Source organism: Diabrotica undecimpunctata, chromosome 3 (genome assembly GCF_040954645.1).
Source record: "Diabrotica undecimpunctata isolate CICGRU chromosome 3, icDiaUnde3, whole genome shotgun sequence".
Lineage (NCBI taxonomy): Eukaryota > Metazoa > Arthropoda > Insecta > Coleoptera > Chrysomelidae > Diabrotica > Diabrotica undecimpunctata.
In genome coordinates, this window is record NC_092805.1 from 122727060 (window position 1) to 122745550 (window position 18491).

Sequence of the window (18491 nt, forward strand, 5' to 3'; positions counted from 1 at the left end):
AAAATGCTTCTGCTTTGGATTTGTGTAGGCTATTTGCCAAAGTTATTCGTTTTATCTCAACTTCTATCTTTTGTTTTTCAGAGGCATAATTTGTTTCATTCAGTGTATTGTGAATGACCTAAAGGTCAGGCATGAAATGATCGCAAGCACTAAACGTATCACTCCGCGGATAGCCGAAAGTAATGTTAAAATGCTTATTAAAGATTTTTTGATATGTTTCGTAAGACACAGCGTAATTCGTAAGCGCCCTTATCGAATTTGTACATAGTGTACATTTTCTTAATATTTAAGTCATCCGGAAGGTACATTCAGCCACTGCTCTGAATCCAAACAAAAGTCTTTCCCTTCCTAAACAATAGAGATCAAAATAACTATATACAGACGTAACTACCCCATCTATACCGCTCTGAAGAGACCTAAAGAGGTCGAAATATGTATAAGCGGCTTGTCGCTACCCTGTATCGAAACAAAAATCTAATACCGTCATTATGTTTTATTACTTTACTCTGTTTGGAGTACCAGAAACTGAATTCACTACGAATTTTGACCATGATGAACGGCATGTGGAATGCAATTTTAGATTCCCTTGCCGAGTAATTTATCAAGCTGTTTGCTTTGCAAGTTTTAAAAGGCAGAGTGGTAAGAATTTGAATTCGGTTTCGCCAGGTAGAAATGGATTGATTTCTCTTTTTGTTAATATATTATTTTATATGTATATTATATTTTATTTCTTTTATTTAGTTATTTTTATTTGATTTTCACTCCACTTACTCTATAAAAAAATAAAACCGTATAACATATACCATAAAACCATGTACACGAGGAGTGTGATGGCCGTACCCACTTGAAATGTACACTCCACCCATTCATCATCACCCTCATCATCAACCTGTATGCGTCCACTGCTGGACATAGGTCTCCCTCAGCTCTTTCCATCTGTCTCTGTCTTGTGCGGCTTGCATCCAGTTATTGCTAACACGCTTCAGGTCGTCAGTCCATCTAGTTGGTGGGCGTTCTCTCCTCCGTATTGCTTCTTGCCTTGGTATCCAGTCTAAAATACGTTTTGTTCATCGGTTGTCTGATAATCTGGCGACGTGTTCTGTCCAATTCTATTTTACCGACGCGATTTTTTCGATTGCGCCACCCATTATTACTTTCTTATTCCTATTGTTTTATCTTAACCCCTTAATAATTATCTTCTGTTACAGCAGCCATGAAACAAACACCGAGGCATCAGGTGAATGCTGGTCTTCGTTTTCACATCCACAAATAAGATGCCTTTCAGGCAAAAGGCCTTTCAGTCAAATCGCCCCCAGGCAATTTGCTCTTTGAGCACAATACCCTTCAGGTAGGTCAAAGGACCAGAAGTCAGGAAACCTAAGCATAGAGATCACGTACAACAAGCGTGGGCTCGATGGCCAGTCCTTTCGGGTGCGTAGCCGGCGAGGAGAACAAAATTTATTTTGCCAATTCGGCGGCTGAGTAACCGAACACACATATTTCGGATAGAGAGACATCAAGTTAGGATGGTCCGGAATACACTTTTTTGGTGACACAAATCCCAAAGTGATGTAACAAACAGTAAACCCAATAATTCATAGAGAGAAAAGATCTTTCAGATATCCCTAAAATCAGGTGGTTTAACCACACAAGGAAAACAGGATGTCCCAAGACCCAGGGCATAAAAAGTAATATTCAGTACATAAGCCTCCCCATTCGTTATGTCCTGCGATGGGGATAGGTGATGGCATAGTTTGAGGGTCAGATAGGTACCACTCCATGACGGAGTGTGACCGGTTTGATCTTAGGACATGTGGGTCCCACTGTTCCATCTGTTCCATTGGAACATACATGTCCCTCGGGGCTGGATTGTACGCGAGCGTGTGTGTGTCAATGCATTAAGCCTTATTTCTTGAAATAAGTGCCGATGAAATACATTTTAATATTTTCTCACGTCAATGCCATAATTTTTTAAGTTGTAACGCCTGCATTTTCAATCGTGCTACCCAATTTATGGAATGCTTTGCCATTTCGGAAATTAAATATTCGATATTAATTTCATCGTTTTTGATGTTTTCATCAGTTGCACTATTTGCACTATTAGTGGTCTAAGCTAATATAGTAAAGTGGTTTTCTGTGTCCCAAGGTGCATGCCTCCTAACATTGGCTCCAACAAGGCTGTGAAAATGATCTATATTGGTATCATACCTATATATTGTTATGAAGCTATTTTCTTGTGGCATGTTAAAGTAATTACTATTTAAATGGAAATAAGCCATAATTAAAGGTTAAAGTACGTTTATTGATGTTTCAACTTCCACTTCGGAAATCGTTCTCAAAATACAAAACAAAAAAACGAGAACGATTTCCGAAGTGGAAGTTGAAACGTCAATAAACGTACTTTAACCTTTAATTGTGGCTTATTCCCATTTAAATGGTATCATATAAAATTATTATAAGAGTGTAATTATAGAGAAATGTAATGTGGGAAGGCGAATCTCCATAGGGACCTTATTCTGCATAACGATTATTTCCTACGTATTATTTAGAATATTGAATTTTGAAGATAATCTATATATCCCATTTATGATAAGAAAATAAGGTTATGTCTGATTTTCATTATAATTAATCTTGAATATTGTCAAGAAAAAAGAATTTGTAGCCAAAGGAGATGTATACAACAACCGCTTACTCAAACATTATACTTTTTAAGTTTTTTTCAAATCTTTTAAAATGACTAATGATGATTTTTCTCATTAGTTGTTAACTCCATCACCAAAAATCTGTTTAAGTAACTTGAACATAAGATTTTTTGCAAATTCTGTGACTAACAGTGAGGTCTTCATTATGTTTATTTCTGTTTTGCCGAAATTCTTATTTTATTTCTGCATATGCTCGTACTTTTTACAGTTATGTCGCAGTTGGTCTTTATATATTATTTGTTAACTTCATTGGGACTACTTGTTCTGATGATTGTTAGAGTTTATCAATAGTTTCAGACATATCTTATTCTTCGAGATCTCAAAGATTCGTCTGGAGAGAGTTGGTCTTTGATCGTACTAGATATGCCATCTTTTTAGGGCACATATTAAATAGATGAATCAACAGAAAAATCGATACCTGTTTTCCTTTTTTGACATTATTAATCCATGCGAAAGTGAATGATCATCCAGATTCTATCAGTGATGAGCGGTAAAACAGATTAATATAATGTGAAAGATTTAATTAACTTTTGCTTTATTTAGAAATTTAATATTTATATCTGGTAGTCTTTATGGAACAATCTCAAAGCACCAAAGTCTTTGCAAGAAACTAATATATATATATATATATATATATATATATATATATATATATATATATATATATATATATATTAGAAGTGATTATTTCGACCAAAAAATAATTTATAAATACGTTCGAATTATCGGGTAAAGTGGTCTGTAATGAAAATCTTTCTTTTTTCTGAGATACTCAATATTTCGCCATTTATTTAATGGCTTCCTAAGGAAGTAAACTAAAACAATTTAAACATTACAAGAAATGGCGTACAAATACATTTTAAAACAGATATTTTCATTACAGACCACTTTACCCGATAATTCGAACGTATTTATATATATATATATATATATATATATATATATATATATATATATATATATATATATATATATATATATATATATACAAGAAAAAAGAAGTACTTGTGACTCGTTTGGAACAAATATATAATTGTTTTGGATGGGTTGGAGTCAATAAAAGTGCTATTGGTTAACTATTTTTTTAATCTCGAGCTTTCAACTGTGTTTACAATTATTATCAAGAGCTAAAAAAGACAAAATATCTTACAAGGTTGAACTAAAAAGAAAATATATATATATATATATATATATATATATATATATATATATATATATATATTTTAACTTATGCTTTATTTTAAAGAGTCATATTAATTTTTATATGATATCGAGAACAAAGAAAATATCTTAATATAGAATATCCGATTCATCCTGGTGTTGAATCCTGCATCTGACCTTTTCTCTAATACCAATGGGACCCTTTAATTTGTGAAGGGTCGCGCCCTTGCCGTTCTTTAACAGTATTGCCACCCTCGAAGTTCGTTATACGTAAAAATGCAGTGTTTTCTTATTCTCTTTTCATTTTCCTCTGTTAGGGAACTAGCTGTATATTTCCTTTACCATTCGTTAAAACATTAATTATTCATGACGAAACTGACTGACTCTGAAAATCTGAGTACTAATATTAGATGTAAAATTGGTTTACTATTTTTAGTAAGTGAGGAAATTTTATCGCATATAATTTAGTGTGTGTTGGTACGAGAGAGATGAAGCTTAGGGAGATGTAGAATATCATGGCTGCGCAACGAATGTCAAGCTGGCTGAGAGAATAGTATGAATATGGATGTACTTTAAATGCACAATGCAATGAGTAGTTAAGATGATTGCAAACTTCCGTCGCGGAGACTTGTGCTCACTGATAAATTTTGTGTAAGACTTGGAACACATTAGAGCTCAGTATTAAGTTCAAGTTAAGTTTAATATTGTCCCTGGAAGAGGCAGACAAGAAAAAATTCTTATTATAAAAAAATCTAGAGAATTTGATCTAGAAACTTATTTGTCCTTTGTTGACTACTCGATATACGCATACTAAAAGAAATGAGTCAACAGTCAAGAGTCAACAACACATATATTTCGACAACTTGAAACTAAAAGCCGGCATTCATCAAGGACGTATTATCTCCCCATACTGTTGTCCAAATCAGCAATTTTCGGTATATTGGCTACACTTTAATATTAGCATCATCAACAGAAGTACATTACACTGTCCAGCCATGAAAACGTAGAAAAAAAAAGTAATGTGACCAAGGAAGTCGATTCTGGCTGTTTTTACTGTGGTTAATAACTCTTTTTCTTTTTGCATTTTTAATAAAACGTCCTGGTTATTAACGTGGTCGGTATAGGATATCTTCAGGATTCGGCGATAAAGCCGCATTTCGAAAGCCTCAATTTTCTTGCAGGTAGCGTCTGTGAGAGTCCACGACTTAACTCCGTACAACAGTATAGGAAATATATAACACCGTAGTAACCTGATTTTTATTGGTACTGATAAATCAGATCTTGCTTTCTCTATCCTACATTTTATTTCTAGGGAATGGTCCCGATTTTCATTAACGTTGGTACCAAGGTAGGTGTATGTTTTTACTCTTTCTATTGGCTGACATTCACACTGATTCTTTCAATTTGCTGTTCCTTCTTAGAGATCATCATACATGTTGTTTTCTTAATGTTCAGTGAAAGTCCATATCTCTTAATCACTTCTGTGATTCTATTCATCAACTCCTGTCAGCGAATACCACCGTGTCATCCGCTTATGTGATGTTATTGATACATTCTCCGATAATTCGAATTCTGGCTTCAACATCCTTTACTGCTTCTTGAAAGATTTCCTCAGAGTATAATATGTTAAACAGTAAGGGTGAGAAAAATCCTCACGTGGTAGAATACGTATTCGGAGAGAGATGGATTCCGCGAGAGATGGAGTGACTATCTTCCATGGAGGCAACAACCCGCAAATGAACAAGCAAAATTGTTTATATAAAGGAGGAAGAAGAAGAAAATCATCAACAGATGAACTTGAACATATTAACTATAAACAAACTAGATACTATTGGTCATGAATATGGACTTAAAATTAATACACAGAAGGATAAGATGATGATCATTGATCGAACTAGAAATAACCAGCCGGAAATAAGAAATGTAGCAGGATATGAAGCGGTAAGTCGTTTCATTTACTTAGGCTTACAAATACTTAGGAGTATATAAGAAGAAAAAATAAGTCGATACGTTACAATGACCAGATCAGTAATGGTCAAATTTACTAAAATCATAACTAATAACACTGAACTACGCCTAGCATAGGCGTTTATTTTTTCTATCGCTACCTACGCTGCAAAAACTTAGATCATCAAAAAGGTCTAACTCACAATGTATAATGGCCTTTAAAATGTGGGTCTGCCGTAGAATGCTGCGTATATGCCTGGACAGCAAACTGCACAAATATCTCAATATTAACAGAATTCGACATCACCACTAGGCTTACAATAATCATCAACCAAAATATATTGTGCTATTTTTAACACATAGCCAGACGAAGGAAAGGTGTGGAGAGATTATTGGTTAAAGAAAAAGTAGATGGTAAAAGAACTCGAGGAACTGTCGATTAAGATCGGCAATTCGATAGTCAGACTAAATAAAGAGCACCAGCGTTTACTCTCTCTCTCTCTCTCTCTCTCCCTCTCTCTCTCTCTCTCTCTCTCTCTCTCTCTCAAAATATATTGCGCTATTTTAGACACATAGCCAGACGAAGTAAAGGCGTTGAGAGATTAATAGTTCAAGAAAAAGTAGATGGTAAAATAACTCGAAGAACTGTCGAGGAAGATCGACACTTCGATGGTCAGACTAAATAAAGAGCACCAGCGTTTAATGTCTCTCTCTCTCTTTGCATCTCTCTCTCTCTCTCTCTCTCTAAGGCAGTACACCAAGCGCAGTAGAGGGAAGAATGGATAACAATTATACGTCGAATACCATATTGTCACCACATCCTTACAAAGGATAAAGGACAGAGGAAAGGCAGAAAGCCTTGTAATAAAAGGTTTAAATCTTATAGGACCAAAGAAACGTATAACGAGATGTTATAATGAATATGACTGCCATCTAAACGAGAGGCAAGCGATCCAGTTGGTTTTCCTTGGTTTGTTTTTTTTGTGTTCTTTTCTTTATTATGGTTGATTCGATACTTAATTTTTATGATTGGCACAATGACTATCGATCCTAGCAAAAAAATGGATGGTGAAATGATCTTGAAAATAATAGTTTTTGATATTTAGGTTCGATATCACTGAGCAATAGAGAAATGGATAGTAGTGGCATAAAGGAATTAGATCACTATAGGTTAAATGGAAGGAAGACAGTGGTCTTTTGTGTGATAGATAATAATTACCGGACGAATAAATTCTAGAAAACTATCACACAATCAGTTCTGATTTATGGCACCGAATTTTGGGCAGTTAAGAATACTGAGATTTGAAGGAATGGTCATAATTTATTAAATGCTTCCTATCACAGCAATAGAATAAAGACAAACGCAGTGATGATGTGATCAGTGGAAAAATTTAGGTATATATTTAGGTTTGTTTAATTTTATTCTTCTTTTTCTTCACCTATATAAGCAATTCTGCTTGTTTATTGTTCTGTCCTTGCTACTCCATAATATTTCAGTAATTCGTTTGGTATTCCATCTTTACCTGCAGCTTTTCAATTGTTTTTCGAACTTCCTGTGTATTTATATTAACTTCTTCATTTGTGGCCATTTCAGCTGTTTCCGGTTCTAGTGTCATTTGTGCTTCCTCTGCGTAGAGCTTTTTACAATTTTCTATGAATTTGGGTCCATTATATTACTGCTTTATTCCTGGAACTATATCATTGCCAATACGAGCGTTAAAATCATCCATAATAATTATATATTCATCATTTGGGGTCTCCTTTATTACAGTCTGAAGGTATTCATAAAAGTTTTCTCTTGTGGTGATATCTTTGTTGTTATCAAGTGCATATATTGCTATTACATTCAGAGGTTTGACATCTAGTTTGACTTTTAGACTGACTATTCTTTCAGAGATATTTACATTCTTATATTTGGTGTAAAAATTTCTGAGTGCTAACAGACCGACCCCTTCCTTGGCTCTGGTTTTTTTGGCAACATCACTACAAATCATCAGAAAGTCATCCAGCATAATTTGACCCTTTCCTATTTTTCTTTATCTCTTGTAGTGTACATATGTCTATATTTTTTTTACAAGCTCTTTTATAATTTTCTACTCTATTGTGTTTAAAAATTTCCCATTTCAACCGATTCGAAGTATATTTCTTGTTTTCCATAAATTCGTTGTCCTTTTTCTCGCGTTGGTATTCCAAAAAAAATCATTCCTGTTTCGAGGCATAATCCTGTTTCTGAGCTGTGTGGTTTTAAAGTCTATCAGTAGGGCGCTAACCTTGGGACTGGCAACAGTTCTGTCGAGCTACTTGATCCACCCAATAAATCTGCAGGTGGATTTGTGTAATTTTAGTACATTTATTTAAGTTTTATGAACCGAAAAAGAGATTATATTTCTTCTGTCAAAGAGTAGTGTAGCGTAGAGTAAATAGAGAGATAGAGAGAGAGAGAGGGAGGGAGAGAGAGAGAGAGAGAGAGAGAGAGAGAGAGAGAGAGAGAGAGAGAGAGAGATGCAAATTGACGAAGTAGTAGTAAAGTATTTCTAGAGCGTAAGTTTGATGTTTGATGGAGAAAGCTCCGAATACGGATTTACTTTTTCTCAATTTTACATGTGGCTGGTAATAAAAGGTAATATTTTATATAAAAAAAAACGATTATCCCAGATTTTATTACAGTTACAACAATGAGTATCTTTAAAAGTTTTTTTTTCGAGAAATAGCACGATTTAACTCCATTCAACTTATTTATAACAATATACACCACGCACTAATACCTTTCTTATTATTCATGAGTATTAAATTTTTCATGAGTATTAAAATGAATAAACATTTTTAATATTTAAAATTAGGACATTGCAGCATACCAATAGTTTTGTTATATTTTTGTAAAACATTATTTTTGTTTCAGTTGAGAATGTCCAACAACATTCATGGTCATCATGCCCACCATGGTGTGTCGTCTCGTTGCCATGGACCACCAAGGTATGTTAAAATAGTATAAAGATATAAGCGTATCTCACATAATTTTAAAAGGGTTCAATATTACATTAAAAGGTTTTTGGAGAATTGAAGAAATGAACATAGATAATTGAATTACAAAAAAGATCTTAAAAAAGATCTCCAATTGAGAGAAAAATATTTCGCAATAAAATAATATGTTTGGGTATAATACGGGTTTGCAAATTTTTTGATATAAATGAAAGGTTGCAGTAGAGAAAATACAACAATATTGTTTGGAATTGAACTGCCAAAACTCCAGTTCGTAGAATCAGTCTTATACTATTAGCAAAAGGATCTGATATATTCAAATTACCACAAATATCTGAAGAACGAACAGGCAGCCAATTATAACGCATAAAAAAAGAAGAAAAATATTATCATACATTATCATAGTTACAGCATTTGGATGGTACAGCATATATAAATATTTTTATTTCACAAGATTATTATTCAAATTAAAATAAAAATAAACAGAAAAATTGCTCTTCTCAACTAAACATTTTTGGAATGCTTTGTTTCTAACTTTACCGTGGAGGAGATAATTTAATAAGATGCGTAGACATATAAAGTATTAAATACTTTAATGTCCCCTTTTCCTGATCAAGAGGACGGTCATGATTCAAAGCAATATCTGTATTTCAATTTCCGTTCGGTAGTCAGAATAACCTCTAATCCGTGTTTAAATGTCTCAATAATAATATACCCGATGGTAATTTCGCCAATTTCGCTAAACTAACCTGTCATCAAAATGTCATCAAGGAAATCGAGAGACACGTGCAATTCTGACATGCGACCGTGAATCGTTGTTCCTCCAGTCTTCCACTGCATGAGAGATTTGCAACTGTTTTCGTAGCCGTCAGGACCTTCTCTTGGGTCAATATTTGCCGACAGATCAAAGTGTAATTTGGTTGTATTTGCTTTTGCACTTGTCGGGATTTTTGTCGGATTGGCACTATTGTAATATCGATGAGTAAGTGACAAAGAACTGAACTGTAAAATTACACTTTGGGGAACAGGATAGGGTGTTTTGTTTTATAATTGTAGAACAAAACTATAAGGTATATAACTCAAAATAAATTTAAATCAGATAACGTAGTCCAGAGAACCTGTTCATCAGTAGTATTTATTTTTATATTCGAAATCTGTTTCGATTTTAGTTTATTTTACAGCGGTTTACAATACTGTACGATACTTAGGGTCTGAAAACAAAATAAAAATTTCTTCTTTTCTTATCTACTGCAGAAAAACTAGTTGGCTAAATTTTTTATGCCTTGTTTGATTTAGTAGCTAAATATTATATATAATATTGTATTGTTTGTGATGTTAATTCGAAAAAAAAAAAAGAAAATTACTTGCTATTGGGAAGATGATAATTAGACCCCAATGTGTATCAAATCATTAATTTGAACTCAGTGAACTAACTGGTTCACTGAGATTAGATAATTAGCTGTGTACGTATTGTACCAGCGAGACTGTTTCCCATAAGACATTCAGAAATAACGTTATATAACAGTCTATTGATACCAATTCATTCTCGGAAAGTTTGACGAATTGTGCTCCCTTCGCCGTATATATACATATATACGTATATATACATATATATATATATATATATATATAATTTATATATATATATATATATATACGCACCAGTGGATAGCTCCTCCTTATATAGGAAATTTACATATAATAGGTCCTCCACTGTGGTAGGTCCTCCGTATACGGAGGACTTATCGCAATCATTATAAATGAAGTCTAAACGTCATTCTAAACCATTGAGCAAAATTTCAGATGGATGAGTTATTGCATGTTTTTGTACGTTTGAATACTTTAGTTCAATATGATCGCCACATTACTTGTTGTGTCGCCAGCGTCGGCGTATATTTCGTTATGTATATTCAAATTATAGTTTACCGACCTTAGTTCTTCCTATTTTTATATTACGGTGGTTTAGTCCTCCTCTGGAATAATGATTCGAAAACTACTTAATAGTCTTCCAATTTTTCTTTAATATTTAAAGTAATATAATATATACATTTTAAACGAATATACATTATATTGTAAACGAATCTGATTATATTTAAGGGCTATATATATATTATTGATAATCATTTGTAAATTTTTAACAAGGGCTAACGAAAAAAAAACATGTATCTATGGTCGTTATAAATATTTAATTTTAATCATTATTTATATTTAACAACAAATAATAAAAATATGAACAAAACTGAATATATAAACACAAATAAAAATACTTAACGAAAACTCAGAATATATTGCAAAAACTGAATTTCGAAAAAAACTTGGACATTTAACACTTTTTATATTCATTTTGAACGAAGACCTTTATTTTGAGCCAATTTTTATTTTTTAATATATCAGGATTTTGGGGGGCCTCTTTTGTTTAATGTGGGTTTTAAAATACATTTTGACTACTTTCTTCTGATTTTCTGTCCACGGAACTAAAACCCTTTTTTATTTTTTGCCTTCATATCAATTATTCCCTTTTTTCATTATTACAACTTTTTGGACCTTTTGATTCAATAACATCATTGGTTTCATTTTTTTGTTCCCCAAATACCTCGTTATTATGTCCATCATCATCTTCCATAATGTCTTCTTCCAAATTTATCTCTATTTCTTCTAAACTTTTTCCCTTGAATTGACCTGCTTTACCTTTCTTCATTAACAGGAGCAACTTAGAGATATTTACAGTTTGATAAATGTCATCGGGATGTCTATATGAAGATCGATGAATTCCTAATGTGTGCCCCATAAATGAAGCCAGTTACTCCATGTCTTTTTCCGACATGGTAAACAACTGGGTTAGCGTTGCTAGATGTTTTCTCAGCCTTGTACATGTAAGAGCACTAGGATTTTTAGCTCCGCATAATTTAGCATATTTTGACATTACTTCATACCCTCGAATTGGTTTATCAAATTTTGGATTAACAAAAAGGTAAATACTAGGTGTTTTTAAAAGTAAATCTCTACATTTTGTAATCATTTCTAAGTGTTCTTGTACATCCTTACTTACTAGGAGGGGTACACCACGTCCCCTTTTACCTTTTATTACTATTCTTCTAAAACTTTTTATTAAAATTCTTTCGGTTTCTGAAATTGTTTCAGAAAATTCTTCATAACATTGATTATCTTTAGCGCTAATGTAACTCTGTATGGTCATTCTTTCTAATTCACCAGGGCGCCTTCTATTTAATAAGATTAGACGGCAATATATAGTTTCTAACAGAAACATGTAAGGACTAATATCATTATTATTTTTCTGTAATTTATTACAAGATTCATTTGCCCTTCGCACGAGATAGTTTTTCAATAGCTTAAGGTCACTTGCTAGTGGTATTAACGTCACTTTGTTCCATTTTTTCATGTCTAAATCATTTGCAGCTTGACTGGAAATATCATATTTCCAATTTCCTTCTATTATTTGTATTAAAGATTTTAAGTCAGCTTTAGCGCTGGCACTTTTAACTGTAAACTCAGACTTTTTCGCATTAAGCATAAGTGCTATATCACAACACTGTTTTAATGTAGTGCCAATATTTTTAGCAAATGATGGAGCTTTAAAAGTTTTGCTCTCGTTATCATATTTTGAAACTATTTTAGTAGCAAAAACTAAAGAATCGTAATATTCTGGTTTCAATGAGCCAAAAAGCGTTTTGATTGAGGAACTATTTTTTCTTAGTTCGATAACAATTTTAGCTAATTCCCTCATTTTTTTAACTCGCTTTTCTAACTGGTTTTAAATTTGCAGAACCTAACAAATAGTTTCCCTTTTTTCTCAAAGCAAATAACAATTGCTTTCTCGTTTTACTTCTTGGAGGGTAAACCAAAATTTTTTTAACTTCTAATTTGCTTTGATGATTTCGTAGTATATGTCCAAGAAAATTTAATACAACTGATTCACAAAAGTAACAAAAAACAGATTTTTTTAAAGACTTCGTATTTATATTGCAAGTTTCTTCCACATGTTGATGGATATTTAGGCTGACAGAAGACGAAGGTGAATTAGATTGTTCCTAAAAAGTATGTGCTTTGAATTATATTGCTAAAATATTTGAAATAAACTTACCTCAATATTTAACTCATCTTTGTTAACTTGTTTTGGACAAAAGTGGGAATTATTTATTTCTGGAGAACCTGAAGACTTTTCCTAAAAACCCAATTAAAAAAATATTATATTTTTCCGTTATCCATTTCAATATTACAGAGTACACAACAAATTTTATTCTTTTAAAAGTTTTATTGCACTTACTGAAGAATCATCGAAGGGAACATAATTGGAATCTAACATTTTATCAGAAGCTGGTGATGGAGTTTCTAAGTCTGGAGAATCTGTGTTATCTTTATCACTTTCTTCAGGTGTGAAGATACTGTCAGGTGAACAATAAAATTGAGTGGAACTTAAGGATATTTCCTAAAATTATTTTTCATAGTAAAAAGTGACTGAAGTAGGGAAATACAGTATGCGGTAAAATAAACAGTACTGAAATAAATATTGAAATGTATATGAATATCTATATATTTAGTATACATGATATAGCCTTACCAACATTATTCACGACGACGTTTCCGATAAAATAGATGTTAAAGATGCCCTCTGGCACTAAAAAAATCTAATTGGAGTTTGTTATTCCGGAATGTCAGACATTGTACAGATACATGTACGTATCATGTGGTGTTAGTTAGGTTAGGCCTGATAATTGCGATGGGTATGGAAAATCACTGAACAGTATTCGAAGAGACTCACTGACCGTGTGACAGATTGCCCGTCCTGCTAAAACTATTGTTGATTTTAAGCTTTTTGGACCGATTTCGCGACCTTTTCCGTATGATCGAAAATAGTACTCCACGATAAAAAAAATTTCTGCAAAACTGAGAACCATCCTGAAGCACCTAAAATTATCATGACATTCACATAAGTTATAACGTCGTTCAGAAATCACTTAATACGTTTCGGCGCATGACACATACTAATCTGAGGCATACGCATTTTAGTACTGTTTATTTTGCCGCATACCGTTCATATTTGAGAATAAAATGCTCTTAAATGTTAAACTTACGGAAAAAATGTCAGATGCATTCAGATATATTTGTAAAGTGTACAAAAATATCTGATGTGTAATGTGGAGAAGACAGAAAATATATTATTTTGCATAATTATCTAGTAGTTTTGTTCAATCCAACTACCTATTAAATTGAAACAATATTAAATTGTATTTATTACCCGTTCTGTAACAAAATAAAAATTATATAAGTACATACCTAGAGTTTCCAGTGCACTACACGTGTAATATGAATAAAGAATATTTTATCACTACAAAACAAAACGTTAGAAATCGTTAGGCTTACAGATTTTTTCGCGCCAAATATACTCTAATATATTATTTGGTTTACGTATCCACCGTCGTTTAGTCTCTGATTTATATTTGGAGGAGTAAACCACTGTAATGTAGTTTTGACGTATATTTTGAATAGCAGAAAGATTTATTTTGTTAATTTAATATACATTGGAGGAGGTATGTATAGTAATTTTAGATGGAAGACCAATTGGTTTTAATTTGGTAATTGTATAAAAAATTATAATGTTTTTATTTTCGATACATTATAAGAATTGCAAAAAATTTAATATACACGAATAATATTTTAAAGATATTCACTCCTTCTAGAAGACGACTTATAACCGCATTTTGAAAAGAGGAGCTATAGTCGGGTCGTGTAAATATATATATATATATACATATATAATATATATTATAATATTGAAGATTACTCTAGATTTAAATACAATTACTGATTTTATGAATTTCAATAAAATTGACAAGACAAACAATAACAATAAATTAACCAGCTTTTTATTCAATAAATATCTCAATGGTCTTAATTACAGACGCCAAATGGTAAATCAGATGTTCAAATTTAATCTCAGGGTTCGTTTATGAGTTCTAAAATACCTTTGTCTTTTAAAAGTGTTCACTACATAGCGGAAACAGAAAACAGAAACAGAACAGAAATAGAAGGAAATAAAAGAAATGCCAAAAATGTTCTATACAATTAAAATATATCGATGAAATACCTTGAAAAATTTTATTACAAATATAAAACAAAACAACTATAAATATAGCTAATTCCCAGCTGCCAGCTAGGGATGCGACATCGGTAAAAAACACCGATGTTGAGCATCGATGGTAACATCGAACCTGAACATCGATAGTAACGATATATCGAAAAGAAAATATCGATGTTATAGAAACATCGATGTTTTTACAAATGTTGAATAATGCGAAAATAATAAATTAAAATAGTATTATCATCCATTTAACTTCAAAAGTCATATTTACATTTTGAAAGGAATCGTATATATTTAAATTATCTTGTGTACTTCATATGTTATAATCATACAAATGTATCCAACAAATTGATTTGTTTAAAGTGCAGTTCGGAATTAATTAACATAAATATTGAGGACTAAATTAATTAAAACGATTTAAAGATTAACGTTCCACATCCTGCACCTAAACCTGTTTCATAGGGGAGTGATACAGCAACAAATAACAGCCGAAAAAAATAATCGAAAGGTCATTTGAAACAAATGGCAGTACTATCCCTTTCGTACAAAGGGTTGGGCCCTTTTTTGCATATCTTTCGATGCGCATTTCATCCAGGCCCTTTTCGTGACATGTTACATATATTAACTTGTAAACAGATGTCTCAAATTATTTAAATCTTTTAGTTGTTCGCTCATTCATTCCTTTTCAATGAATCGATAATAGTCACTACCCCTGTAGAACAGATATTCAAATTAAAATTATGATAAAGCTATAAATCTTTGACATTTTGTACGGATGAATGGGAGCAATTATTAGTTTAGTAGTATTGATTTTTAATACAAACTTTAATAGGAACGTGAATATAAAGAAATCTAAGATTTAAAAACTATGTAAAAATAAATTTCGTTAAATTCCAAGTTGTTCCAAACTTGCATAAAATGGTTGGGGAAAAAGGGGACATAATAAGATAGGAGCAACCATAAATATTTATGTACACATGTGAACACACCTCGTGCATCACACCTGCCTCGAGATGTCTCCATAACTCTAGTCCCCCTGCTCCTCTATCTGTTCTCCTTCATAAGGATGTAGTGGCGTCATGTAATTTATTTGATTATTTTCATCCAATTATCTTTCTACATGTGCGTGTTGCTTTGCTTCGGAGAATGAGTAACCAGTCATGTCCTTTATTTGGTTCGACCATCGTGCTAGAGATCTTCCTCTGGATCTTTTGTCCGCTACGTTGCATTCAAGTTTCATTCATTCCATGCCTTCTCTTCTTCTAGTTATATGTCCAAAATATCTCAGTTTATTTTGGTTGATAGTTGTAGTGAGTCTTTCACAGTGAAACACATTCTAAACAAAACGTGGGAATACGACATTAACGTCCACAATATATTCATAGATTTTAAAGAGGCCTACGACTCAATTAATAGACAAAAATTATCAAATGTTGCATTGATTTAACATCCCCCAAAAATACATCTGACTAGTAAAGGCAATAATGGATTCATCAACAGCAACTGTCAGAGTACAAAATGAGAACTTTTCAATTGAAACGTAGATTTTATATTTTTAATAAAATTTTATATTTAACTCACGATGTCTCGGCTCGGTTTAAATATTTAGATTTCTAATTTTCACACAATATATTATGGATATTTCTGCAAAAAATGAGCTGTCCCTGAACTATTAATTTGAACTACATACAAAATACCGACTTTTTTAAAAAATGTGTGCTTTTCATCGGTTTATTTTTTCAATAAAAATTTAAAAATCTTGGGTTACAAATTTTTGAATCTTCCTTTTAATCAATTACATTAAAATTTAATATCTAAAGAAGTTTTCTGGTACTAAAATAATGAACCTTGTGTTAGCAACATCATAACTTTTTAAATACTTGCTTGCCAGATGAAGATTACAAATAATTACAAATTTTAAGACTATATTAAATAGAAAGTAGCAAATTGGCAAGGATTAAATGAATATAATTATTATTAAACGAATTAGTTGAATTATATTAAAGATTATAACTTCATATGGGAATAATACATTGAAGAATAAAACGTGGTGTGTTGCTTTAGGTTAAGTCAAGTAGGAAATTATAAAAAGTTACCAAAAGAAAGACGCTGAATATTAAATATAAAGAAATTAACTTACCCCAGAGAAGTTTTAACGACATAAATGAATTTTCAATAGAAGCATGCCTTTTTATAGATGAAGGATATTTATAAAAAATATTTCCCTTTCAATTTTGAAGTACATGACGAAGTAAACGAAGTGACATGACAGAAGTCAAAGAATAGCCAACTGACAGATATACTTTGTCGACTGAAGGGGGCATAGAAATTTTATGTTTCACAGTATAGAACATAATGGGGTCTGAATAAAGAAATTAGAATATTATTAGAATATGACAGAATATTTAGTAAATAGAAAGTTGCTGGAAAAGTTGAGCGCCAACTAAAAATAGTAAAATAAAAGATAAAGTTAACAGATGAAAAAAATCAAAAGAAATTGAAATAAAATATTATTTAAAGAAAAATAACAAGCATGTGACATTTATAACGTTACAATATCGCAGATATTAATAAGCTGAAATGCCAAAAAAACGCTAATCCAAGAGCCATTCCCAAGTATAGCTAGTAACACCCGAGGTATTCCTCCATACAACTGACAAGGCTAGCCCACCACCAAATTCTGCTGATTTTCTCCGATAGCAGTTCTACTACGAAGTCATAACTTAATACTAGACGAGCACAACAATCTACTCTACGAAAATGAGAGATGGAGGCAATATTCAAGGAAGAGCAAGAGACAAAAGTCAGTGTTTCTGGATGTTCAGGACCAGAAATAACGCTCAGTGAAGTAACATATGCAATAAAAAGATTAAAAACCAACAAAGCACCTGGACCTGATAACATACAAGCTGAAATATTCAAACTATTTGAAACCTACCAACTCAAACTCCTAACGAGTCTACTGAACAAAATCTATGAAACTCAGAATTTCCTACAGATTGGCTAGTTTACACCTTCATCCCCCTCCCCAAAAAAGCAAATGCCACCAGATGCTCTGATTACAGAATTATAAACTTAATGAGTCATGCACTCAAAATCCTTCTTTCTGTTATTCACTCTCTCTGTTCAGTTTGGGTTTAGAAGCGGACTGGGAACGCAAGAGGCCCTATTTTCCATACAAATATTGACACAAAGAGCTCGAGACGTAAATTGCGAAGTCCACGCATGCTTTATAGACTTTGAAAAAGCATTTGATAAGGTGCAACATCAAAAATTATTTCAGATACTGAAAGAATCTAGTATTGATGACAAAGATTTACTCCTAATTAAAAATTTATACTTACAGCAAAGGGCAACTGTACGAGTAGACAAAGAAACCACACAAGAATTCACGATAAAACGGGGACTACGTCAGGGCTGCATTTTATCACCGACGTTGTTCAATACTTACTTGAAAATGCTGTTCAGGGAAGCTATTGATGGTTTAAGAGAAGGTATAAAAATCAATGGTGAAATCATAAACAATTTAAGATATGGGGACCATACGGTTTTGATTGCTGATAATGCCAAGGATCTGAAAATATTAATAGACCGTGCAGTGG

General features: G+C 32.4%; 2 protein-coding genes across 2 annotated transcripts in view; one reads left to right on the forward strand and one right to left on the reverse strand.

Moving 5' to 3' along the window:
- LOC140437354 (protein big brother-like) overlaps positions 1-18491 on the forward strand; it is a 201695-nt gene that overhangs the window by 176249 nt on the left and 6955 nt on the right. Inside the window, exon 4 of the mRNA XM_072526835.1 lies at positions 8710-8783. Coding sequence (XP_072382936.1) covers positions 8710-8783 — 74 coding nt within the window. The remainder of the gene's footprint in view (positions 1-8709; positions 8784-18491) is intronic.
- The window catches only part of kat80 (katanin p80), a 270406-nt gene that overhangs the window by 16734 nt on the left and 235181 nt on the right, over positions 1-18491 (reverse strand). The window lies entirely within an intron of this gene.